The 25,484-nt window shown below is 38.6% G+C and overlaps 1 protein-coding gene across 6 annotated transcripts in view; it reads right to left on the minus strand.

Annotated features, from left to right (window-relative positions):
- Window positions 1-4,125: 4,125 nt before the first annotated feature.
- LOC117990038 (myogenesis-regulating glycosidase) overlaps window positions 4,126-25,484 on the minus strand; it is a 52,256-nt gene continuing 30,897 nt past the window's right edge. For all 6 annotated transcript variants that reach the window (XM_069504123.1, XM_034977472.2, XM_069504122.1 and 3 more), the window contains 6 exons: window positions 10,648-10,792; window positions 9,811-10,033; window positions 8,160-8,339; window positions 6,607-8,018; window positions 5,907-6,084; window positions 4,126-4,691 (listed from right to left, as the gene is read on the minus strand). In XM_069504123.1, coding sequence (XP_069360224.1) covers window positions 4,552-4,691; window positions 5,907-6,084; window positions 6,607-8,018; window positions 8,160-8,339; window positions 9,811-10,033; window positions 10,648-10,792 — 2,278 coding nt within the window. In that variant the 3' untranslated portion in view covers window positions 4,126-4,551. The remainder of the gene's footprint in view (window positions 4,692-5,906; window positions 6,085-6,606; window positions 8,019-8,159; window positions 8,340-9,810; window positions 10,034-10,647; window positions 10,793-25,484) is intronic.

Raw genomic sequence — 25,484 nt, forward strand, 5'->3', positions numbered from 1 at the left:
GTACAAATTACATAGAAATTCAAATTATACTACGTACTAGGCAGGTAATTACCTGCCTACCTATGTTTTATACTAATAATTACATAATATTTATAAAAATATGCAAATACAAGAAAGTTTCGTCAGTATTAACATATTCAATATATTTAAGTATGTTTCCAACATGATATTAGGTATATCAAAGAATATAGATGAGTAATTAATATAATTATAATCTCGCAGTTATATATTATAGTAGGTATTTATAGTATTAGGTAGGTATAGAAATAGACGCATACCTAATCTATTAATAACGATAATTATATCTAAAATAAAATAAAATAAAAATAACAATCTTTTTTATTAAAATATACTTTTACAAGTACTTTCGAATAGTCGGATGCATCTACCACTGGTTCGGAATGCCTGAAATTTAAAAATTTGCTGCGCTTTTCCAGTTTCTTCTCTGTTAGCCAGACTCTACAGTATAGGACTAGTTTCAAGACGACCATAATATTTAAAGTAATTTAAGCTTACGCTAAAAAAAGGCACATCAGAGTAGGTAATACAAAATTATCTTATAACTACGTAAATAATTAAAATTGCGTGCCATACCCCAATTTTTCATTAATAATAAACCTCCCTTTATCGATGAAAATAGAAGACATAAATCTTAGATATACAGGGTGTAATTTCCCTCAATAACTTACACAATCCAATACCAATACCTAACCATTTGCCTTATACTTGTAGCGATTTAGTATTTTTCAAACCCGCAATGTACAACGTGCAAAACTATGGGTCAATGCCCCGCCTACAACTCGGCATTGAGCCCGTGGTACCTTATAGCTAGGCAACCGCGTTCGTTGACCTCTAGCTTCAGTCAGATTTTTCATTTGCAATACATTGCAAAACTTTTAAATTATTATTTTTTTCGCGTTGTTTTTCTGGTGATAAGATTAAATCATCAGTACATCAGTAGATGGTGGTGAATCATCAGTACTATCTTTAGTCTGCTAGCATTTTAATTACTTCCAGTATCACTACCCATTTTATTTATAATTAATGCGAAAGTGGGTTTGTTTGTTAGTTTGTTCTTCAATCACGTCGCAACGGAGCAACGGATCGACGTAATTTGTTACATGGGTATAGTTCAAGATCTGGAGATTGACATGGGACATACTTCTTATCCCAGAAAATCAAAGAGTTCCCACGGGATTTTTAAAAACCAAAACCCACGCGGACCAATTCGTAGATTAGCTAGTGAATACATATAAATACCACATTATACTGTGTAACAGAAGTGCGGCACGTAATTTTAATTTAGAAAAATATATTTTATTTAAAAAAAAATCCATTTCACAAGATTTTTTCCTATTGCTTAAATGATACTTTAACTTAATTTACTTAATATTATTACGATGAATAGTACATTAATATTATTAATATACTTAAATGAATAATAATATTATGACTGACCTGATATATTTACTTATTATAAATTAATCTTATTCTACTATTGAGACTGTTTTCTCACTATTAACTTTGGTTATTTTATCATTGTATTAATACTAATATATCTTAAAAAAGACTATTTCTCATGATCTACAGATCACTGAAAAAATAGATTAGGTGTTTTATAATTTTTCATTGACAAAATTACCTAAATTTCCTATTTCTGTAAAATTTTATATGAAATCCATGATGGCGCTCGCACAATTACTTTATTATAATATGAGATCGTAAAAGTTAATGTCTAAATAGTACTAAGGATAATTTTATCTCATAGTAGGTATGTAAGACCATACAGTCATAACATTAGAATAAAAGTAAGAAGAAAAATCAAATTCCGTTGAGATAACGGAAAAATTACTCCTACTAATAAACTGTACCTACTGTAAATAATGAAAATACATCAGTTTTTACCAATGATATTAGAAGAAAAAGAGGTAGATAGGTTACTTATATCAAATTCGATGTTTATTAATGGCACGCTGCGTCAGCGCCGAAAGACTCAACACACATAAACGCATAGATAGTATTTTAACCTCACACAACAGAGAGTAAAGGACGGTGAACTAATAACCTCAGCTTCAGTTGCGCACGAAAAAGAGACGGTTATATTTTGCAGTACCTCGTCCTGCACAGAAGAGTGGAAGAAGGACGGATATATGCCTAATAATGCGAGCGTAAAAGAGACGGGACGAGACGGTATACTAGAAACTCCAAAGAAAAAAAAAACCGTAAAGTCTTTTCGGCTAATGCCGATTTATGCCTACACTGTAGTTGTATAGTAAAATAAAAATCTTATACTGTGGTATTTAATATATTACGAACTAGCTTTTTCCCGCGGTTCCGCTCGTTTTTAGGGTTCCGTGCCCAAGGGGTGCAAACGGGACCCTATTACTAAGCCTCCGCTGTCTGTACGTCCATCTGTCAGCGGGCTGTATCTCGTAAGCCGTAATAAGTAGACAGTTGAAATTTTCACAGAATGTATTTCTATTGCCGCTATAACAAAAATAATAAAAATTAAATTAAATTAAATCCTTCCCTAAAACAGGAAATATGCACACTATTTGAATTGTCAATACTCAGAAGAGACCTATCTGTTTATTTTATATTCTTTGATCGGAAACTTTAAAATACGTACAACGATAACTTGATACGTACTTATGGCATGTGACATAAGGTCGAAATTGCAATGAGTTGCATTTTACACGAACGTGCACGAGTTTGTTATTGTTAAATAAGTGAAAAATACGAATTATATAAAAGAAATAGTTTTACTTACGAATGAAATGTGATTCCTTGACTTTTGGAAACCTTGCTTGTGTAGTTTGTGCGGAATCTCATCACACACGACGGCATTTTCGGTTGTTTTGGGAGACGAAAACAAAATACACATTACTATCAACGACGTCGGCGATAGCGCGACGCCAGCGGGCGACTGAGCTCAGGTTTGCTAATTAGCTTAGTTTTAACGTGCCACTTGCGGTCCGCGTATAACGTATCTACCTATTTTCTTCTAATATCATTGGTTTTTACAATAACCTGCACGTCAGGCATTTAGCTTTTATAATCATCATCATGATCAGTCCATCGCCGGTTCACTACAGAGCACGGGTCTCCGCTCAGAATGTAAAGTGTTTTAACCATAGCCTATCACGAACCAAGTAGGGATTGGCACTCCTTTAAGAACATTATGCAGAGCTCTTAGACGCGCCGGTTTCCTCACGATGTTTTCCTTCACCGTTAAAATGAGGGATATATTTTAATTTCTTAAAACGCACATAACTCCGAAAAGTAAGAGGGGTCGAACACCGGCGGGGTGATGACGTATCTCGCGACAGACTTGCGACAGGCGTAAATGTCGCGATTACTGCTGTCAAACGTCCGGCTAGAGAGAGACAGCAATAGCCACAAAGCAAAATAATAAGAAGAAGAAGAGAGACAGCATATGAACTGTCGGATTGCTATTGCTGTCGCGTTGGTGTCGCTACTGCAACGTTTTACGTGTTCACCGCGCCGACCTGCGAGGCGGAAGTCGTAGGACTTAGCTGTTTAGCCACTAGGCTGTCACAGCTATTTGGTTAACTATGACTGGAGCCTTTCTCATTCTGAAAATTTTTACAAAAAAAATAAAAACCGACTTCGTTACATAAACACTAAAAATTGAAAAATAATTTAATTGATTACCGAATATATTATGTATACAAGAGTTAATATAGTTCCATAATAATACTTTTTGGTGCCGGTGCCAATTAGCTTTAGCTGCGCGAATCGTCTAGACTTCATATTTTTATGGGACTCCACAATGGCACCTCATTGGCACCGACCCCAAAAAATATTATTATGGAACTATATTAACTCTTGTATACATAATATATTCGGTAATCAATTAAATTATTTTTCAATTTTTAGTGTTTATGTAACGAAGTCGGTTTTTATTTTTTTTGTAAAAAAATTTTATTTCACAATTTTTAGTGGCCCCATGGAATTATGCTATGACTGGTTAAAAATCTACTGTTTACTAAGCTATTACACTGATCGCGAGCAATTTACTCTTATCCGTTGAGGAGTTCCAGACGAAGACAAGATTCCGACGAATTGAGAACCTCCTCCTTTTTTTGAAGTCGGTTAAAAAGACACCCGTGCTCGGTAGTGAACTGGCGATGAGTTAAACTGTAGTTAGAAGTTAATGCTATTTGGATTTGGGCGATGGAGAGAGCTATGCTTGGAGTTTCTCTACGTGATCAAATCAGAAATGAGGAGATCCGTAGGAGAACTAGAGTAACCGACATAGCTCAACGGGTTGCGAAGCTGAAGTGGCAATGCGCAGAGCACATAGTTCGTGCAACCGATAGGCGTTGGGGTCCCAAGGTGCTGGAATGGCGACCTCGCACCAGAAGACGCAGTGTTGGAAGACCCCCCACTAGGTGGATGGACAACATCAGACGAGTCGCAGGGAGCCGCTGGATTCAGACGGTGCAAGACCGTGACGTGTGGAAGTCCCTACAAGAGACCTATGTCCAGCAGTGGACGTCTATTGGTTGTTGATGATGATGATGAATGCTATTTGAATCTCAAGTCGTCTGGTTTGCGGAGGAAGTACGCGACGCGATCGACTGGGACTTTGTAGTCGTGCATCCAGCGGTTGCCCTTGCGCAGCGAGCCGTCGATGCCGTCCTGCCAGAGACCTGCAGGGAGGTACACTGGAAAGGGGAAACAGAAATGTATTAGAAAACATACAGTAATATAACAATTTAAAAAAATGTTGCCTGTGGTGACGTAATAAGGATCCGAGGTCATTCCTCATACGCATGGGCTAAGGTTTGGAATACTCTTCCACGATATGTGTTTCCTACCAATTACAACCCGGGTATCTTTAAAACAAGAGTGAATAGGCATCTTCTAGGTAAACGCGTCCCATCTTAGGCCGCATCATCAATTATGAATAAAAAAAATAAAAAAGACATGGTCGCTAACTGTGGGCCTCATAAGAAAACTCACTCACCCAGTGGGCGATAAAGAGAGTTTTTGGAGTTTATCAGAAATTAGTAGAGATGTATAGTCCACGACAGATTGAGATGGCAATCGGGATATGAGGCGGGGGGACGCCCCGTACACCCGCACGTCACCCGCGCTCGCCCACACCGGGTTTGCGCGGGGGCTGCGCGAGTTGCGGGGCGTTCCCTCCCCGATTACCATTTCAACCTGTCGCGTACTATAGGAGAACCAGAGAAACCGACATAACAGGTTGCCAAGCTGAAATGGCAATGGGCAGAGCACATAGTTCGAGAAACCGATAGACGTTGGGGTCCCAAGGTGCTAAAATGGCGAAACGACATTGAAACACGTAGCGTTGGTAGACAGACGAGACGGCAATTCAAACGAATCCGCGGGAGCCGCTGGATGGAGGTGGCGCAAGACCGTCATAGTGTAAGACCGCGCTGGACACGGGTCTCTTGTAGGAACTACAACACGCCACGGTCTTACGCCGCCGTCATTCAGCGGCTTCCAGCGACTCGGTTCTGGGTCTGCATCGCTGCGTTTTCCAGTGTTAGGCCACTGTAAGGTTACCATGCTCGTTAACCTTACAGTGGCCCCGATTCTCTAGTCTCTCTCTAAACTAAATTTAGAGTATCTGCATCCTTTTCTTTTTACTAATGCTAAAAAAGGAACGGAACATGACTTTCACATTTAAAGACTCTAAATATTTTAGTGCACAATACAAATTTAAACAGTAGGTTCGCGAGTGCGTGCTAAAATCACGGGTTTTACCATCTAAAAATTAAATTTAGAAATGTCAAACTGCTTCTGTCCTTTTCATATAACAATAGTAAGAAGAGGGTGCGAATACTCTAAAATTAGGTTGTGCTTAGAATCGGTGCCAGTATCTTACTTAATAAGTTACATAGCATAACTACCTTCTCTAGTAGTCTCTCCTTTGTGCAACACTGGCGCAACTACAATCTCGTCACCAATCGCGAACTCGTCCTGTACAGGGAGGGCCACGTCCACATCTGCCACCAGCCACAGCGGTCTGATGAGGGGCAGGCCCTCTTCTAACGCTTCCCTCTTGTATTTCAGTAAGAGAGGTGTGACCTGGAAGGAACATAAAACGTCATGTTAAAAAACCGGGCAAGTTCGAGTCAGGTTCGCACACCGAGGGTTCCGTACTACTGTTGTATTTTTTCGATAGTTTGCACGATAAATCAAAAACTAAGTATTATACATAAAAATAAATAAAAATCCGTTTTAGAATGTACAAGTAAAGCCCTTTCATATTATGATACCCCACTTGATGTAGTAATCTCAATTTAAAAGTTAAAATACTGTTTTGTTCATGAACAAATTTTCATTTTTTTCGTGATATGACAACAAATAGGTACACGGTTTTTGGATTTTTCTACTTCCGCTTGCTATAAGACCTACCTACCTGCCAAATTTCATGATTCAAGGTCAACGGGACAGACACGACAGACAAATGGACAGACAGACAATAAAGTGATCCTATAATGGTTCCTTTTTCCTTTTGAGGTACGGAACCCTAAAGATAACAAATCGATACATTACACTTTACAGTAATCTGAATCAGGAGTATGTTATCAAAAATGGTTAACTTACTAGTTTTTGTCTCAACAGTGTCAGATTCTTAGCCATCTCCAGCACCCTCTCGTCGTTGTATTTACTCGGAAGATGTGTGAACTTCATCACTGGCAAGAATGTAGCCATTTGCAGCCATCTCATATACAGCTCCCTTTCTGGCAACTCTATACCATTCTCTTGGGTTGTTCTATTCGAATTCGAGTCCATTGAACCTTTTGATGAAGGCAAGAACTGTTCACTACCAGGCCAATATATATCACCACCCACAGCCCCCGGCATCGCAAAAGGAAAACCACTAATACCATACGTCAATATTGTAGGTATGACTAATCTTAAGGCTTCCCAACTTGATTCAAAAGGAGGAAGAGAAATAAATATAGGAGGCCGAGGCAGAGTCACAGCTGAGGATACTCCTATAATATTCAAAGATTTCTCAAAAGTTTTTATGAACACCGTTTTATATTGATCGGGGTTAATTAACACTTTCTCACATCTGTAGTAATGAGGCATATCGTATGCTGTACCAAGATCGAAATAGAATGAATCAATATGATAAATATCCATTACCGCTTGAAGCTTATCAAATATCCAAGGTATCGATCTATTATTCGTTATATCTAGGACACCAGCGCTTGCTAGAGATTTAAATCTTGTTAGAGCTGGTATTCGTCTATCACTATTTCTTTCATTGACTAGTAGTCTCTTTTGGACAGTTTCAGCAAAGTTTTTACTCTCTGTACTTATAAACGGTTGAACTGTAAAAGCCACCTTGAAACCTCTTCTGTGAAGCTTGTCAACAGTTTCGTTTAGCGTTGCAAACCGTGCCGTATCCACACTCAGATCACCGATTTCATTTTGCCAATACTCGTTGATCAGAACATGTCCTTGTTTAAGAAAACCTAGATTAATAACATCATCAGTATACTTAGATATTGTTGCGTCTTGTAATTCGTGTTTAAATCGTGGAGCTATTTGCCATACTGGTTCAGAAATGAGAGATTCCAAAGTTCTCATATCGGCTGGTTTCAACCCATCCCAAAGCGGTGCTCTTCTATGACTATGGATGGAGGAGTGTAGTGATCTTATATCTCTAGATGTACATATATTGTATTTCAATTCAGGAAAATCTGTCAGTCTGTTAGCGAACGCAAAGTCATCGAATTGAGCTTTCAAACATATTTCTTTCTTCCCTCTATTTACAGATATATGCAGCGGGGTTTCTTCATCAACTATTATGGCAGCTCCCTTAGAATTGATTAGGTAACGGGTAACGACGTTTCCCCATTGAGATTTCTGCATGTCTCCCGTGATAAATGGCGTAAAGTCTATGGATCCAGTGTCAAGTGGCCAAGTTAGGTTAAGGGATTGGCCTGCACCGAACCAATGAACTTTGGTGTCACTCCAGTCGAAACAGTCGGTAGGTGAAACATCTGGAAATTGAAACGTTTTTAATATGAATATTGAATAGCGCGCATTATGAACAGGAGGGTCACTTATATTTATAGCACCAGAGGTGTCATGACAATGCGCTTTGGTGATTTGTGGTTACTTAAGTTTACAAAAAAGATTACCATGTCGCAAAGCCTTCCAATGTACGGAGTAGCAGGTAGTGTTGTCGACGCCAGGGTCGTGCGGCAGACATTTGAGGTACAGTCGAAGGTTGTGCAGCCACTCCATGCACTCCGAGCCGTCCTTGTGGCGGTGCTCGGGCAGGCAGGGAAACGCTTTCTGACCTCCTTGGAGACCAACCGCTGGAAAATGAGTCAGGTGTTTCCTTTTTTATTAAATAAAACTATGTTTTCGAATTGAATTTCGAATGTTTTTAGGATTCCGTACCTCAAAAGGAAAAAGGAACCCTTATCCATATCCATATTTCCATACTATTACTATATTAATTACTATTTACTATAATATTATAAATGCGAAAGTGTGTCTGTCTGTCTGTCTGCTAGCCTTTCACGGCCCATCCGTTCAACCGATTTTTGATGAAACTTGGTACAGCGATAGCTTGCATCCCGGGGAAGGACATAGGCTACTTTTTAACCCGGAAAATCAAAGAGTTCCCACGGGATTTTCAAAACCTAAATCCACGCGGACGAAGTCGCGGGCATCATCTAGTAACGGGTTCCTTTTTCTTTTGTCCTTATAAGTTATAAGAATTATTTCGTTGTCTGTCTGTCCGTTTTTTTGTAATCATGTTTGTGATTGGCTGGTCACTCAAACTGGTTAACGCCCACCATGATATTTTTGCCTCTGTCATCTTTATGGAATTTCGTAACAAAAAGAGCGCTATCTAACTTCTTTGCGTGGATAGAGTATAGAGGTATGACATCATGTACGTAGGACGTAGGTACGTTGAATTGTCAAACAATTAGAGATTATCTCTTTTAGTTTTAATTGCGTAAAAACCAAAACCTAGCCTGTACGGGAGCGGTGTGCAGGCTCGACCGTACCAAAGGGGAGATCTCCCACCGAGCGGTTGGTTGTGCTCGGTAGCGCCAGCTGGGCCGACGGTTATGTCTTGAAACTTCTATATATAGTCCAGATTGCAGAAAACTCCGTTAGTGCGATTACTATCGGCGGTACATTTGTTCGGGACTACGTCATCGATTGAACAGCGCCATCTAGTTTCTATTGTGGTAACCGCCACATCAAAAAATATTATTCTGTCTCCGGTTTAATGGAAAAAAATACGAATATTTTACATATTCTGCATTGCGTAAATATTAATAACTTTAAAGTAATATAACTTCCGGTGCGATAGATTACATTCGTGTTACCAAACATATTTCAAACTATTATTTCGACAATAATACGGAAAATTATGACAATGATAAATAATAGATAATAATGGCTGCCGCTTATCCGGTTGCGATTAGATTTTATTGTTGTTAAAACTTCAAACTATCTCGTTGGCATAGTGGGTAAATTGTTTGCCAATGGATCATGAGGTCTCAGCTTGGAGTCCAGCAGTGGACGTCTAACTCACACTTATTGCGAGAACCTTCTCAAAATACTCATTGATCAGTGTCTGCATGCTGCTCTAATTCTGAGTATAATCTATCCCCATACCAAATTTTAGCCAAATTCTAAATTTCAGTAGTTTTAGCGTGAAAGAGTAACAAATCAAATCATACGATTTTGTTTTCATGCAAAACCTTGTAGGTTGAGGTACCAAGCGTACTCTTGAGGTTAAATTCTCTGTGGATTTTAGTTAGTTACCTAAAGTGGCTTTCAAGATTTCCACGTCATCCTTGTTGAACACCCGGATGAGTCTCTTGTGCTCGTTGAACTGCACCCGCTCGAAGTACGCCTTGGTGAGCGCTTGCTGGTGGTAGAGGACGTACGCAAACCCCACGAAGAACGCGACCGCCAGGAACATGAGCCCCACGAACGCGCGCAGCTTGTAGTCTGTGGGCTTCTTTCTTATCTTCTGGGGTATGCTCTGTGGGAATTCATTCAAGAGCATTTCAAATTGTTTCATTCGTATCAACAGAATCAAGGAACGCCAAGCCTATTATCCACAAGAATTTATTTTTGTATTAAATTGATTGAACGTTTAAAAAAAAAAAAAATATTCAAGAGATAAGATTTATCCAAAATATTCTGAAAATGTTTTCGATAACCAATGCAAACGGGATGAAACTCATAAAATTAGCAGAATTTATTTTGAGTTCTACTTGTATTTCTTTTCCAAGAGATTTTTTCTATCAATAGTTCCACTGGCAATGCAGACTGCACGATGTTTCAACTCGCGTGATACTTACCCAATGTGCGTGAAATTGTCAACATAAAAAATCTATCAATTTTCTTCAAATCAAGATCACTTGCTGCCTTTTAATAAGCAACTGTGCAAAATCATAATAATATTCTTACGAAGTAACTTATCTAATTATGTATTCATTTACATTTCGCTAGATTATGAATAATTTATATTAATATCAATATAACTCAAGATCGGCCAAAATTTTTCTTTTCAAGCTTCGATCACAGCTACGATATTATTATCATTGCAGTGGGATTTAGGCGAAGGTTCAAGCAGTTCAGAGACTAGCTTACTTGTAGTTTCTCTTTGAGCAGGCTGGCGAGAGAGTTGACGCTGGTAACAGAGTTGCTGGGAGAGTACTCATCATCGTCCATGCTGAACTCCGACCTGAACCGCCGAGGGGCAGTAGACTTCCGTCGAGAGGATCTGAGAGGTACTCTGAAACAGAAATTCAACATGACTGTAATAGTTTCAACTTTCAAAGAAGGCTGGTTTATTATATAACATCTGCTGCTGTAGGTACAGCTGATGACGTGCTGCGCTGCCGTTGCATATTGTGTAGAAACGACGACGACAAGGAACTTGATAGGAGAATACAGCTGGGCTGGGCAGCATTTGGAAAATTGCGTCAAATCTTCAATTCATCGATACCTCAAAGCGTAAAGACGAAAGTCTTCAATGAGTGTGTCCTACTTGTGATGACGTTTGGCACTGAAACGTGGACACTGACAGTTGGCCTTATCCACAGTCCAAAGTCAAAGTCACTCAGCGTGCTATGGAGCTGGCTATGCTGGGTATCTCTCTGAGTTCTACTCGGTGTCTCTGCGGGACAAAATCCGTAACGAGGAAATCTGTAAGAGAACCAGAGTGACCCACATAGCTCAACGAATTAGCCAGCTAAAGTAGCAGTGGGTAGGCCACGTCTGCCGCAGAACCGATGGCCGCTGGGGCAGACGTGTTCTGGAGTGGAGACCGCGTATCAGCAAGCAGAGTGGGGCGACCTCCAACCCGCTGGACTGTCGACCTTAAGGAGGCAGCGGGAATTGGGTGGATGTCGAGTACCTAAGGTGGAGGATCGTGTGTGGTGGCGCGCTCTTGGAAAGTCTACGTGGTGGAATGTCCAGTGGACGCAAAAAGGCTGATTGATTCATTTATTGTATTTTTCAAATGAAAAGTAGAGGTTAAGTACTTTAACGAGTAAAAAATAAATTATTCAGGTAAAACAATGGCAGGAAAAATGTAGACTAGGTATAACAAGAATTAATAGCAATTTATTTATAGGTAAGTATATCGTATGTTGCAAAATATTTCTACAGTGTAATCAGATCGAAAGGGGAAGACAGAATAGGCAGATTTTCTGTAAAGCCTAGGCACAAAGTTTTTCGAAACTCAATGTTAGGTTAGATAGAAATGCTTTGATATCCTAGTGGTTAAGACTCCGGGCTAGTCAATCACATAGCGTTGCAATTAAATCCACATACTTAATAGAAACCGCTCAAACCGGCGCATTTCCATCTTAAGACACTACCGTCTATCTACATACCATAGAGTGAAATTATTTCCAAGATAAAACCAGCCGAGCGCGAGTCTGACTCGCGCACGCACGGTTCCGTACCATTATATTCTATAAAAAACCGGCCAAGTGCGAGTCAGGCTCGCGCAACGAGGGTTCCGTACTACAGTATTTTTTCGACATTTTGCACGTTAATTCAAAAACTATGATGCATAAAAATAAATAAAAATCTGTTTTAAAATACACAGGTGAAAACCTTTCATATGATACCCCACTTGATATAGTTATCTTACTTCGAAAATTGAAAATACTAATTATTAGTTCATGACCATCAATTTAATTTTATTTTCACACGTTTTTTTTTTTCAAAAATTCACGGTTTTCAGATTTTTCCCCGAATGTTTGCTATAAGACCTACCTACCTGCCAAATTTCATGATTCTAGGTCAACGGGAAGTACCCTGTAGGTTTCTTGACAGACCGACAGACAGACAGACATAACAACAAAGTGATCCTGTTTTAAAGTGAAATTAAACTGTGTTTACGAACAAGTAGGTACATAATTAGTTTACTAAAACATCTAGCTTTGTGGAACATGTCTAAATCTTAGTTTACAAACAGCCACTCTAACTAAGACTTAGATAAAAATCTGTAATAATTTGACGCAGTTTTACCTAATTCCTGTACATTTCCGCTGCCCATTACACTATTTCCTCATTACCGTGGATCGTAGTCTGCGGCGAGGTCACCTGCAGCCATTTTACTTCATTGTGACACTTTTAGGATCTCACTATTAATATGACATTGGGTCAAATCAAGAGACGTGGCCGCTAACTATGGGCCTCATAAGAAAGCTCTGTTACTCAGCGGGCGATGGAAATTCTCAGAACTTCTCTACGTGATCACCCCCCCAATTGTGTAAGAAATACGTATTCATCGTTATAGTAATCGTCAACAAATTCTGCCCTTTGATTTTTTTTTATTTATTCAGATACACGTTAGCCCTTGACTGAAATCTCACCTGATGGTAAGTGATGATGCAGTCTAAGATGATAGCGGGCTAACCTGGAAGGGGTATGGCAGTTTTTATTAAACCCATATACCCCTTTGGTTTCTACACGGCATCGTACCGGAACGCTAAATCGCTTGGCGGCACGGCTTTGCCGGTAGGGTGGGGTAAAAAAAAAAAAAAAAACTAGCCACGGCTGAAGCCTCCCACCAGACCAGACCAGAAATTTAGAAATTATAGAATTCCAACCCCCTGCCAGGAATCGAACCCGGGACCTCCCACTAATAAGACCACAGCGCTCACCACTGCGCCAAAAATTTTTTTTGACGACCTTTGATTGGTTGATTCGCTGTTTACATTTTTTCACAGCCAGTCAAAGGGCAGAATTTATTGACGATTACGATAACTATGAAAACATTATTCTTACACAATTGGGGGGCTGATCAGGAATGAGGAGGGCCCTAGGAGAACGAGAGTAACCGACATAGCTCAACGGGTTGCGAAGCTGAAGTGGCAATGGGCAGGGCACATAGTATTTCGAAAAATCTATGAAAATTTCAACTCTCTAGTCTCTACCTATTAGGTACAGTACGCAGCAGAAAATAATGTAGGTAAATCGACCTTTAGAATGAGATTTCGGCTTTGCAGAGCATTGTCTCTGTCACTCATACCTATGTGACATTTTGTCGGTTTCAATGACAGAGACAATGCTCTACAAAATCGCTACCTATCTCTTTCTAAAGGTCGATGAGGGTAGGTATATTTTCCTGCCGCGTACTGTACGGTTCACGAGATGCAGCTTCCGAACAGACAGACCAACTGACGGACAACGGAGGCTGTAATACCACAGTAATACTAGGATCTCATCGGCATCCTTTGGGTACGGAACCCTAAAAATTGTGTGCCACAACATACAAAAATTACCATATTGAAACCTAACAAGTTTTTGACTACCGTAAAACCTGTATGAGTAAATTATGGGCCACTCATGACGTCAGAGTCTTCGCTAAATGTATTGTTTATGTAAACTTTTTAAATAAAATAATGTCATGCTTTAAAATAAACATGGTCAAAGGTCATTCTCAGATAAACAATAATAATCGCGAAAGAATTATGATCGCGAAAAATGAAATTTATTCATATTTATTACATAATACTTGGAACCAGATAGACGGAACCGGCTTTCAATAAAATTAAAAACGTGCGGATTATTAATCTCTTTAGATAAAAATGAATCGCTGAATGTGTTGCTGATCGCAAATCTCGAGAACAGCTGAACCGATTTCGCTAATTCTTTTTTCATAATATTCCTTGAAGTACGAGGATGGTTCTTACGGAGAGAAAAATTAAAAAAAAAATCCTGATAAAGAATCGACTGTTAGGCGGTACGAAGTTCGCCGGGGCAGCTAGTATTTAAATACAAATACTGAAATATAGTAAAATAAAATAAGGTAGGTACTTAAGGTAAGGTAACCTACTTAGGCACTAAATTTCATGGTTCTAGGTCAACGGGAAGTATCCTACAGATTTCTTGACAGACACGACAGACAGACATCGAAGTTATCCTATAAGGGTTCCTTTTTAATTTTTTTATGGGGTGGGCTTAATGCTCAGGTGCAAGATGCGCCGGAATAACCAGCTCTTAGTTATAAGATGTGACGTGTGGCATAGTTCGGAAAATAAACGTCTTTTCTTTCCTTCTTTTTTTTTTAAGGTACGGAACCCTAAAACCCTAAATCCACACGTACGAAGTCATGGGCATCATTATAGTCTAAGTACAATATCCAAAATGTATTTCAGTTTATTTCACTTCATTTCTGTACATTAGGTATTTTAAAATAGCATACCTTTGATAAATTAATTATTTTCCGTAACAACTAAAAACTGATTAAGTTATAAGCTGTATAACTTACCTGATTTATTACCTCCACTAATTTACTTCATTACACCATCCACCACCACACACGAGGTCTACTGTCACAAAACCTAGAGTTCAATGAGATGAGATGAGCAAATCTCAGCTTAGCTCAACGCGTGTTCAAGTTATACTGACCAGTTGACGTTGAACAGTCGTTGATAAATTATTGTAGGTTCGCGATAGTACAGTGCGAATGGCATAACTTTAATAATTAATATTGCCTTAATCGACACTTATTAGCTTTAAATAATAAAAATCTGTATAAGTCAATTTGGAAAATTCCCCCCTTAAGGGTGGTAAAATAGGGGGGAAAAGTTCTTATATAATTTTTTTAATTATTGTTAATTTAACTTGAAATTTGAAACGTAGTAGGTTCTTTCTAGGGGGTAGGTATTAGATAAGAAAAGATCTAACTCGATTCCCCCCCTAATGGGGTGAAATGGGGGTTGAAAGGTTGTATGAAAGTCCTATGTTTTTGAAGTTAGAGATATGAAAATTGGCATTTAGGTATTCTGGGTTCCGTGCCTTAAGGTGAGACTGAGTGAGTAGGCAAGTGCGGCCTTTTGCAGCGGGAAAATTTCAGATCTCATGAGAAACCAGAAATTTTACGCGAAGTCGCGGGCAACTGCTAGTAATTAATATTGTCATAATCATCATGATCAACCCATTGCCGGCTCACTGAGCACAGACCTCCTCTCAGAATGAAATGATTAAGTAGTTAACTATTTTTAGGGTGACATACCTCAAAAGGCAAAACGGAACCCTTATAAGAATCATTTCGATGTCTGTCTGTCTATCTGTCAAGAAAGTTATAGTGTACTTCCCGTTTACCTAGAATCATGAAATTTGCCAAGAAGGTAGGTCTTATAGCAGACACGAGGGGAAAATTCTGAAAACCGTCCGCTGACCTTTCAGATTTCAATCAGCTCCTTTAACCTTTGAGCTATTGAGGCTTAAAAATGTAAAAAACCGGTCAAATGCGAGTCAAGACTTGCGCACCGAGGGTTCCGTATTTTACTAATTACCACAACGTAAATATAGTACTTGTATTATTTCGACATTTTGCACGATAAATCAAAAACTGTTATGCATAAAAATAAATAAAAATCTGTTTTAGAATGTACAAGTAAAACCTTTTCATATGATACCCCATTTGTTATACCTAGTTAAAAATAGTAAAATTATTTTGTTCACGAACTCATTTTAATTTTTTTTTCTGTGATGTAACCACAAATTCACGGTTTTCGGATTTATTCTTAGTTTATATTTCATAATAATTACAGAGCGATTTCTATCGGCACATCGAATACATGTGCGTAAATATAAAAAAAACAAAACATTCAATGCATCTCAAATGTAAAAGAGAGTCTGTGACACGAGAAAGCCGATGATAAGGGCCAATTTAAATTGCATAACTAAACACGTCCGCTTGAATCACTCCTACATTATCATACCTCAGGCTCCTCACATTGCATCCTACCAAGAAATACATTTGCATACATCTTAATGCAAAACACGTGGAAATGAGACATAATATTATTATGATAATAATACATTAAGTCGTGCGCACGTATTTAAATGAAGCTGATTTTAACATTCTAATATGTATTTTGTTTTAATAATTGCTAAAACAGCGATGTCTTTAATTTTTTAAAGGTGACAGTTAACAGATATACCATCGTGGGGTGATTCTCTAACTCAGTGTCTCACACTGAACGATAGCCACAGAGCTCATTTTTAGGGTTCCGTACCTCAAAAGGAAAAACGGAACCCTTATAGGACCACTTTGTTGTCTGTCTGTCTGTCTGTCCGTCCGTCTGTCTATCAAGAAACCTTCAGGGTAATTCCCGTTGACCTAGAATCATGAAATTTGGCAGGTAGGTTTATTTTATAGCTGACATTTGGGGAAAAATCTGAATTAGATCACACAAAAAAAATTGTGGTCATGAACTAATAATTAGTATTTTCAACTTTCGAAATGAGATAACTATATCAAGTGGGATATCATAATATGAAAGGTCTTCACCTGTACATTCTAAAACAGTTTTTTATTTATTTTTATGCATCATAGTTTTGAATTATCGTGCAAAATGTCGAAAAAATACGACTGTAACACGGAACCCTCATTGCGCGAGCCTGACTCGCACTTGGCTGGTTTTTTTAATCCGTTGAAGGTTTTCTACGAAAAAATATTTTACTACCACCCAGTGAAGCAGCAATGTATGACCAACCAACCTCAGTGGCTATCATTCTGTGTTAGACACTGAGCTAGCGAATCACCTAACTAATCTTATAATATACCTACTAGCTGATGCCCGCGGCTTCGCCCGTGTGGATTTCTGTTTTTAAAAATTCCGTGGGAGCTTTTTATCTCCCAGGACAAAAAGTAGGCTATAAGTACTAGCCCGTCTCCGAAATGCAAGGTATCTCAGTACACAATTTCGGGACGGACATAGGCTACTTTTATCCCGGAAAATCAAAGAGTTCTCACGGGATTTTTAAAAACCTAAATCCACGCGAACGAAGCGGCGGCGTCAGGCGAGTGGATAAATTAAGTTCGTGATGTTGCACATTCATTTAGCGAACGAGTTAGAGTGTTTCTTATCGATAAATAATTAATTAATGTCCCTACTCATAAGATTACGATAGTAAGCGAATAAACCATTAACCTATTCGTATTCACGATATACAGAAAAATAAACCAAGCGCTGATAGAAGCGCTGACGACCTCCCTGGCGCAGTGGTGAGCGCTGTGGTCTTAATAGTGGGAGGTCCCGGGTTCGATTCCTGGCAGGGCTTTGGAATTTTATAATTTCTAAATTTCTGGTCTGGTCTGGTGGGAGGCTTCGGCCGTGGCTAGTTACCACCCTACCGGCAAAGCCGTGCCGCCAAGCGATTTAGCGTTCCGGTACGATGCCGTGTAGAAACCAAAGGGGTATGGGTTTAATAAAAACTGCCAGACCCCTTCCAGGTTAGCCCGCTATCATCTTAGACTGCATCATCACTTACCACCAGGTGAGTTTGCAGTCAAGGGCTAACTTGTATCTGAATAAAAAAAAAAAGATGAACCCATATAATATTACTAGCTAACGCTCGCGACTTCGTCTGCGTTGACTACACAAATTTCAAATCCCTATTATACCTTCTTAGGGCGTTTCAAATCAAATAATTTATTCCAAATCCATACTTCCATACTTAATATTATGAATGCGAAAGTGTGTCTGTCTGTCTGCTAGCTTTTCACGGCTCAACCGTTCAACCGATTTTGACGAAATTTAGTACAGAGGTAGCTTGCAACCCGGGGAAGGACATAGGCTACTTTTTATCCCGGAAAACCCCACAACAAACTCAGCCGGGTATTTTTAGGGTTCCGTACCTCAAAAGGAAAAATGGAACCCTTATAGGATCACTTTGTTTTCTGTCTGTCTGTCTGTCTGTCTGTCAAGAAACCTACAGGGTACTTCCCGTTGACCTAGAATCATGAAATTTGGCAGGTAGCTGATATTTGGGGAAAAATCTGAAAACCGTGAATTTAAGGTTAGATCACACAAAAAAAAAATTAAATTGTGGTCATGAACTAATAATTAGCATTTTCAACTTTCGAAGTAAGTGACTATATCAAGTGGGGTAACATAAATTGCACACCTGTGGTAACACCTGTAAATTCTAAAACAGATTCTTATTTATTTTTATGCATTATAGTTTTTGAATTCCCGTGCAAAATGTCGAAAAAATGCGACTGTAGTACGGAACCCTCATTGCGCGAGCCTGGCTCGCACTTGGCCGGTTTTTTTATTATCACCACTTTACAAAATCACTTAAATTTATTAGAACTATCATAAAGCTGTTAAGCAACTCATTCTCAAGCTTTCTTATCATTTAAATAATCCTACGTTACATTGTAATAGGATTTTTCAATAAGTTTACGTTTTATGAAAATTTTGAACTTGTTGAGAGACATCACGTTTGTGCACTCATCCGTATTCAGTTCGTATTCTTGATTCCGTCATACAAATACGTACTCATTCGATTCGTATTTTTACGGAATCCGTGATTTCACGGACCAGTGCACAAACGCCCTTAGGGTTTGAATTTTCAAAAATACTTTCTTAGCGGATGTCTACGTTAAATATCTACATGCCAAATTTCAACCCGATCCGTCCAGTTGTTTGAGCTGTGCGTTTATAGATCAGTCAGTCAGTTAGTCAGCCAGCTTTTTCTTTTATATATACAAATTCCTCCTTGCTAAGGGTCGTGACTCCTTTCTATTAATCACATAATGGCAGGAGTTATCTTGGAATAACAATGCGCTGCGTTCCCAGACCCTTCCGCATACTGCAACTCAGTAGTTAGTGATAATAACTCCGACGGCGCAAGGTGCTGTCCGAGGCACTGAGGAGACGAAAAAGCGTAATTTGGACCTCCAAAGTCGGTCACCCATCCAGTTACCGACTTGGGTCACCGTTGCTTAACAATCGCAATCGATTAATACCTACTATGCGTTGTCACAACTAGGCCACACGTCCCTTCCTACGGACTACGGAACCCTCAAAACCAAATCCGTTGCAACTCGCGAATAGAAGTTTCAAGTCGGTCACCCATCCAGTTACCGACTAGGGTAAACGTTACTTAATCGCAACCGATTAATATTATGCGATGTCACAACACACACGTCCCTTCCTACGGACTACGGAACCCTAAAAACCAAGTCCGTTGCAACTCGCGAATAGAAGTTGCAAGTCGGTCACCCATCCAGTTACCGACTAGGGTAAACGTTACTTAATCGCAACCGATTAATATTATGCGATGTCACAACACACACGTCCCTTCCTACGGACTACGGAACCCTCAAAACCAAGTCCGTTGCAACTCGCGAATAGAAGTTGCAAGTCGGTCACCCATCCAGTTACCGACTAGGGTAAACGTTACTTAATCGCAACCGATTAATATTATGCGTTGTCACAACACACACGTCCCTTTCTGCGGACTACGGAACCCTAAAAACTAAGCCCGTCGCAACTCGCGAATACCTTTAGGTTTCGTAACTTAGGTCAAGCACCGTCTCCCTCAGCCGGCACCCTAACAGCCAATTGACACACATCTATAGTCCGCGACAGGTCGAGATGGCAATTGTGGTATGAGGTGGGGGGACGCCCCGCACATCCGCACGTCACCCGCGCTCGCCCGCACCGGGTTAGCGCGGAGGCTGTGCGGGTGTGCGGGGGCGTTCACTCCCCGATTGCCATTTAAACCTGTCGCGTACTATATGCGCGAACGCGATCTATCATCAGCTCTCCACTGACCGGCCATTATTATAGCAAGATCCCAGAACCTCCAGACGTTACTCATTTTCTGAGAAACAAAATGTGTGGGATCTCAAATCAAATCAAATCAAATCATTTATTTGCATAAATGATTTGGTTTGATTTGAGATCTATAAACAATGATATTAGAAGATTTTCTTCTAATATCATTGTCTATAAACTTTGCTTAGACTTAAAACAGAGTTGAAACAAGACAGAGCTATATCTCTCCCATTTGTCTCGTTTTAACTCAAAAGAGATTGCCCATTTTCTTAGGAGCTTTGGGCCCCCCCTAATATAATTGTTATGTCACCATGGTTCTAATTTTATTTTGTAGACAAATAATTAACTCTTTATATTCTGCAAACGATTTCTATTTATTCACCCTGGTTATAAAGAAATCTTATTTTTTATATTGCTGATATTGAGGTTATATTTAATTAATACTTCTTCAAAATAAATGCATGTTTACGATTCTAACTGTAATTGTGGATATTTTCAATAATAGAGTGAAAAAAAAGTCGTTAAAAAACATAATCGTAAAAAAATAACACATTTAAAAAAAAACATTTTAGTTTTGACACGATGCCACAAAAGAGGGCCCGTTCACGGGCGATCTCCTTTAAGTCTGAGCAAAGTCAAGGTGCGCTCTATAGATTTCAGCCTCAGTGTGTATACTTACGAGCTTGTGCTGACAGCCAATTTAAATATATCAGCTGCTCAAGATATGTAAATAAAAATAAATAAAAATAAAAATCTTTTTTATTCAAATAAACTTTTACAAGTACTTTCGAATAGTCGGATGCATCTACCACTGGTTCGGAATGCCTTTCCTACCGAGAAGAACCAGCAAGAAACTCGGCGGTTGCTCTTTTCAAATATTTGATATAGGTACAAGATTATGCCATGTATAAAATAGTATTTGCAGTCTTGTGCGTTGCTGGAACGAGCTGCAGGTCCCAACCCACGCTCTTTTATCATTTAGATAATGTTCAATTGTGAAATATGCTTTTTTCAGGAGCATATTTTTAATTGATTTTTTGAACTTGTGCAAAGGTAAGTCCAAAATAGTTTGCGGGATTTTATTATAAAAGGTTATATCATACCCACAAATGACTTTTGGACTTTCCTGAGGCGGAAGGTAGGAGCTGCAAGCTTGTTTCTGTTTCTAGTTAGCCTATTGTGTAGATCACCAATTTTCTTGTAACTAAGAATATTTTGTCTTACAAAAATTATCTACACTAATATTATAAAGAGGAAAACTTTGTTTGTTTGTTTGTTTGTTTGTTTGTTTGTTTGTTTGTTTGTTTGTTTGTACTGAATAGGCTCAAAAACTACTGGACCGATTTTAAAAATTCTTTCACCATTCGAAAGCTACATTATCCACGAGAAACATAGGCTATATTTTATTTTGGAAAAAAATAGGGTTCCGTAAGATATTTGAGTTTTTCGGACACAAGGTGTAAAAAATCAACCAGAAAAGTTACTTATTTTGCGTACGCTGCCTAAACTATAAAAGATAGAACCATAAAATGTTCTAATTAATTGTAGATCTTATAAATATCTACAAAAAAGTCCGCGACACACTATACCCATCTATGTCGAGTGAGGCACAGCAACCATTTTTTTATTTAAAAATCTTGAATTTTTTTTGGACTACATTTAAACGCGTTTATTTTACTCATGCTATTAATCCTTATCAAAATAAATGATTTCATGACTAAGAACAGTTTATGGAGATAATATTTGGTCTTTGAATGATTAAAATTGGACGTTTGGTTTTGAAGTTATGGCGAAATTAAAATATTACGATTTCTGCTGCACGGCCCGTTTATTAACCGACTTCAAAAAAAGGAGGAGGTTCTCAATTCGTCGGAATCTTTTTTTTATATAAAGAGGTAATGTCGTTAAGTTTGTTTGTAGGGGGTAATCTTTAGAACTACTGAACCGATTTTAAAAATTCTTTCACCAGTAGAAAGCTACATTATTCCTGAGTGACATAGGCTATACGGGATCTTTAAAAACCTAAATCTACGCGGGCGAAGCCGCGGGGATCAGCTAGTGTTATTATAAATATATTGAGAGGCCACTGTAAGGATATCTATTTCCTTAAATTTCTCTCGAAAGGAATCGCGTGGTCTTAAGTTATAAATTGCGCGTATTGCCCTTTTTTGTAATACAAAAATTCTCCCAATATCTGCCGCTTTACACCATATTAAGATTCCATAAGACATAATACTATGTAAAAACATTACCCACTTTTCTTAAAGTCTAATTTCTATAACTCCGATACAAGGTAGCCCTTGACTGCAATCTCACCTGATGGTAAGTGAAGATGCAGTCTAAGATGGAAGCGGGCTAACCTGAAAGGAGTATGGCAGTTTTTATTAAACCAATACCCCTTTGGTTTCTACACAGCATCGTACCGGAACGCTAAATCGCTTGGCGGCACGTCTTTGCCGGTAGGGTGGTAACTATAGCCACGGTCGAAGCTTCCCACCAGACCCAGACCAAATATTTAGAAATTATAAATTTCCAAACCCGTGCCGGGAATCAGGACCTCCTAATAATAAGGCCACAGCGCTTACCACTGCACCAGGGAGGTCGTCAAATCCCCCACACATTTTGTTTCCCAGAAATAAATAAGTTCTGGTGGTCCTAGGATCTTGCTTTATCTCCGCTGGCTGCCCAGCCATTACTGAATGATCTGTACAATTTGTCACTTAGGAACCACTTGGCTAACTAAATGCGATTTTAACAAGATCTCAGACCTGGGCGCGTTTGGAACCCTCGTAGCTTTAGTTTTAAGTTTGCGTTATAATTATCACCACTATATCTTACAAATCTAACACTGTACCAGACAATCAATAAGAGTAATTTATTACCTAATTTGAATAAATCATTTGACTTTGACTTTGACTTTGACTTTGTAGATATGATTTTTACTGCCTCGTCGGTTTAGTAGTTATCAAGTTCAGCTGCGGATGACAAGATCCTATAGGTTTGATTCTGAGTGAGTATTACTATGCATAGGTACCTACCTAATTTAGAAAAAAAAATATTTAGCATTATTAAAATATTGTTTTAAATTTTATTTTTAAAAGTTTATTCCACGCATACGAAGTCCCGGGCATCAGCTAGTAATATATAAAAATTAATATTCATATTTTGTCTGTATTGCGCGTACCGCACGGATTTGAATCATCTTTTTCGTAAGTTGTAGTACACATAGACGTGGCGTGTTGGTGAGAGCCCGTGTCTGAAAACTGACGATCACGGGTTTGAAGACTGGTGCGCCACTATATGTTTTGTTTTTTTTTTGTTTTTTTGTCGTCCGTCGCAAAACTATAGGGTCATTCATAATTTATCATTTCTAATATTATTCTTACATATAAAATATAAAAATTAATGTTTATCTTTTTTTATGTGAAAATATTTTTATTTATCGCAAAACTAGAGTCGTTCATAATTTATCATTTCTCAAATTATTCTCACATATAAAATACAAAAATTAATGTTTGTCTGTCTGTGTTTTTGATTGCATGTAATACGCGGATTGCAATCATCTTTTTCATCCTTTACGGTACACATAGACGTGGCGTGTTGGTGAGAGCCCGTGTCTGAAAACTGACGATCACGGGTTCGAAGACTGGTGCGCTACTATATGTTTTGTTTTTTTTTTGTTTTTTTGTCGTCCGTCGCAAAACTATAGGGTCATTCATAATTTATCATTTCTAATATTATTCTTACTTATAAAATATACAAATTAATGTTTATCTTTCTGATCGCATGTACCGCACGGATTCCAATCATCTTTTTCGAATGTTGTTGTACACAAAGACGTGGCGTGTTGGTGAGAGCCCGTGACTGAAACCTGACGATCACGGGTTCGAAGACTGGTGCGTCACTATATGTTTTGTTTTTTTTTTGTCGTCCGTCGCAAAACTATAGGGTCCATTCATAATGATAGCCCTCATATTATTCTTACTTTTAAATTATTAAAAAAATTGTTTTTTTGTTTTTTTTGCCGTCCGTCGCAAATCTGTAGGTTTACTGATTACCTACTCATATCAATATGGTCACAGTTACCGTTAAAGTTTGACCACCAAAAATTTTATTTGTGTTTTTCTATAGTATGGGTTGTTTCTACTGAAACGTGTGATCGTCCGCTTGATAGCTGTTGCACTGTCAGCACACTGGGACAATGGGGCGACCACAGACTTATGTATATCTATTGCAAGTCGTGGATAGGCGGTTATAGTTCGCCTGACGATCCTGAAAGAAGAATATCATAACATAAAGCACCTAACATGTAAAGAGAGAAACAGAAAGCTGCGCATCTTACCAAACTACAAGAAGTTTAAATTACCTAAGAATAATAATAAGTATGGAACTAGAACATGTTCATATATCTTAGCAAATATAATGAATAACTTACCTTTAACTCTGCAAAATACCTACAGTAAAAGAGCGATTTTTATAAGAAATTGTAAGAGGCACTTCCTGGATCTAGGTGCCTCTTTGGATGCCTAGTCTAGGTCTAGGAAGTGTTTCATGTAACGATATTTTATATGTACAAATATGCACTAATTAACAGCTTTTAATTTTTATAACAGTTTTTTACCTAGATTTTATTAAATTTGTATAACGCGAACTCGCCATCCTCACATAAACTTTAACAGTTTCTAGAGGATGGCGAACTGTTTATTTTAAAATGTATTATTGAAATTTACGTGATCAATAAAAAAATAAAAAAATAAAAAAACTTCGCATAGAAACGCATCGTAGCAGACAAAGGGCCGGGTCAACGGTCGGAGCACTTCCTCATTAAGGCGCCTCGTCCGCTTGATAGATCTGTTGCACTGTCAGCACACTGCGACAATGTGTCGACCACAGACTATGGGCAGTACTGACCAAGAGCACAGGATATGAATTGAGCATTCCTTGATGCAATTTTATTGTTGACCTTATTTTTAGGGTTTCGTGCATTAAGAGAAAAAAGGAATACTTGTAGGATCACTTCTTTGTATGTCTGTCTGTTTGTCGCGTCTGTCAAGACCGAAGTCAAGACAAGACTTCAAGTTCTGTGCAAATATGTTTTTTTTATTGTGAGGTAAGCTTGCGCTTGACGACAATCATGCCTGAGAAACAAAGCAATGATGAGGTCTAGGTTGGAGTTGGACCGGAGCTTGCTTAGGCTTGCTTGCTTGCCTATCCACTCTTGGCTTGAAGGTATTCAAGTTACACTACGGACGCTTAAGAGGGTATTCCACTAATGGTTCGTATCAAAAACGCTTGGATTGGATGTCGAGTCCATACGCCGTCAGTCGCCCGGAACGCGTCAGAGAGCACCCGTGTACATTTGAACAACTTCAATCCCATAAATCG

The sequence above is a fragment of the Maniola hyperantus genome, chromosome 17 (assembly GCF_902806685.2).
Source record: "Maniola hyperantus chromosome 17, iAphHyp1.2, whole genome shotgun sequence".
NCBI classification, from domain to species: Eukaryota; Metazoa; Arthropoda; class Insecta; order Lepidoptera; family Nymphalidae; genus Maniola; species Maniola hyperantus.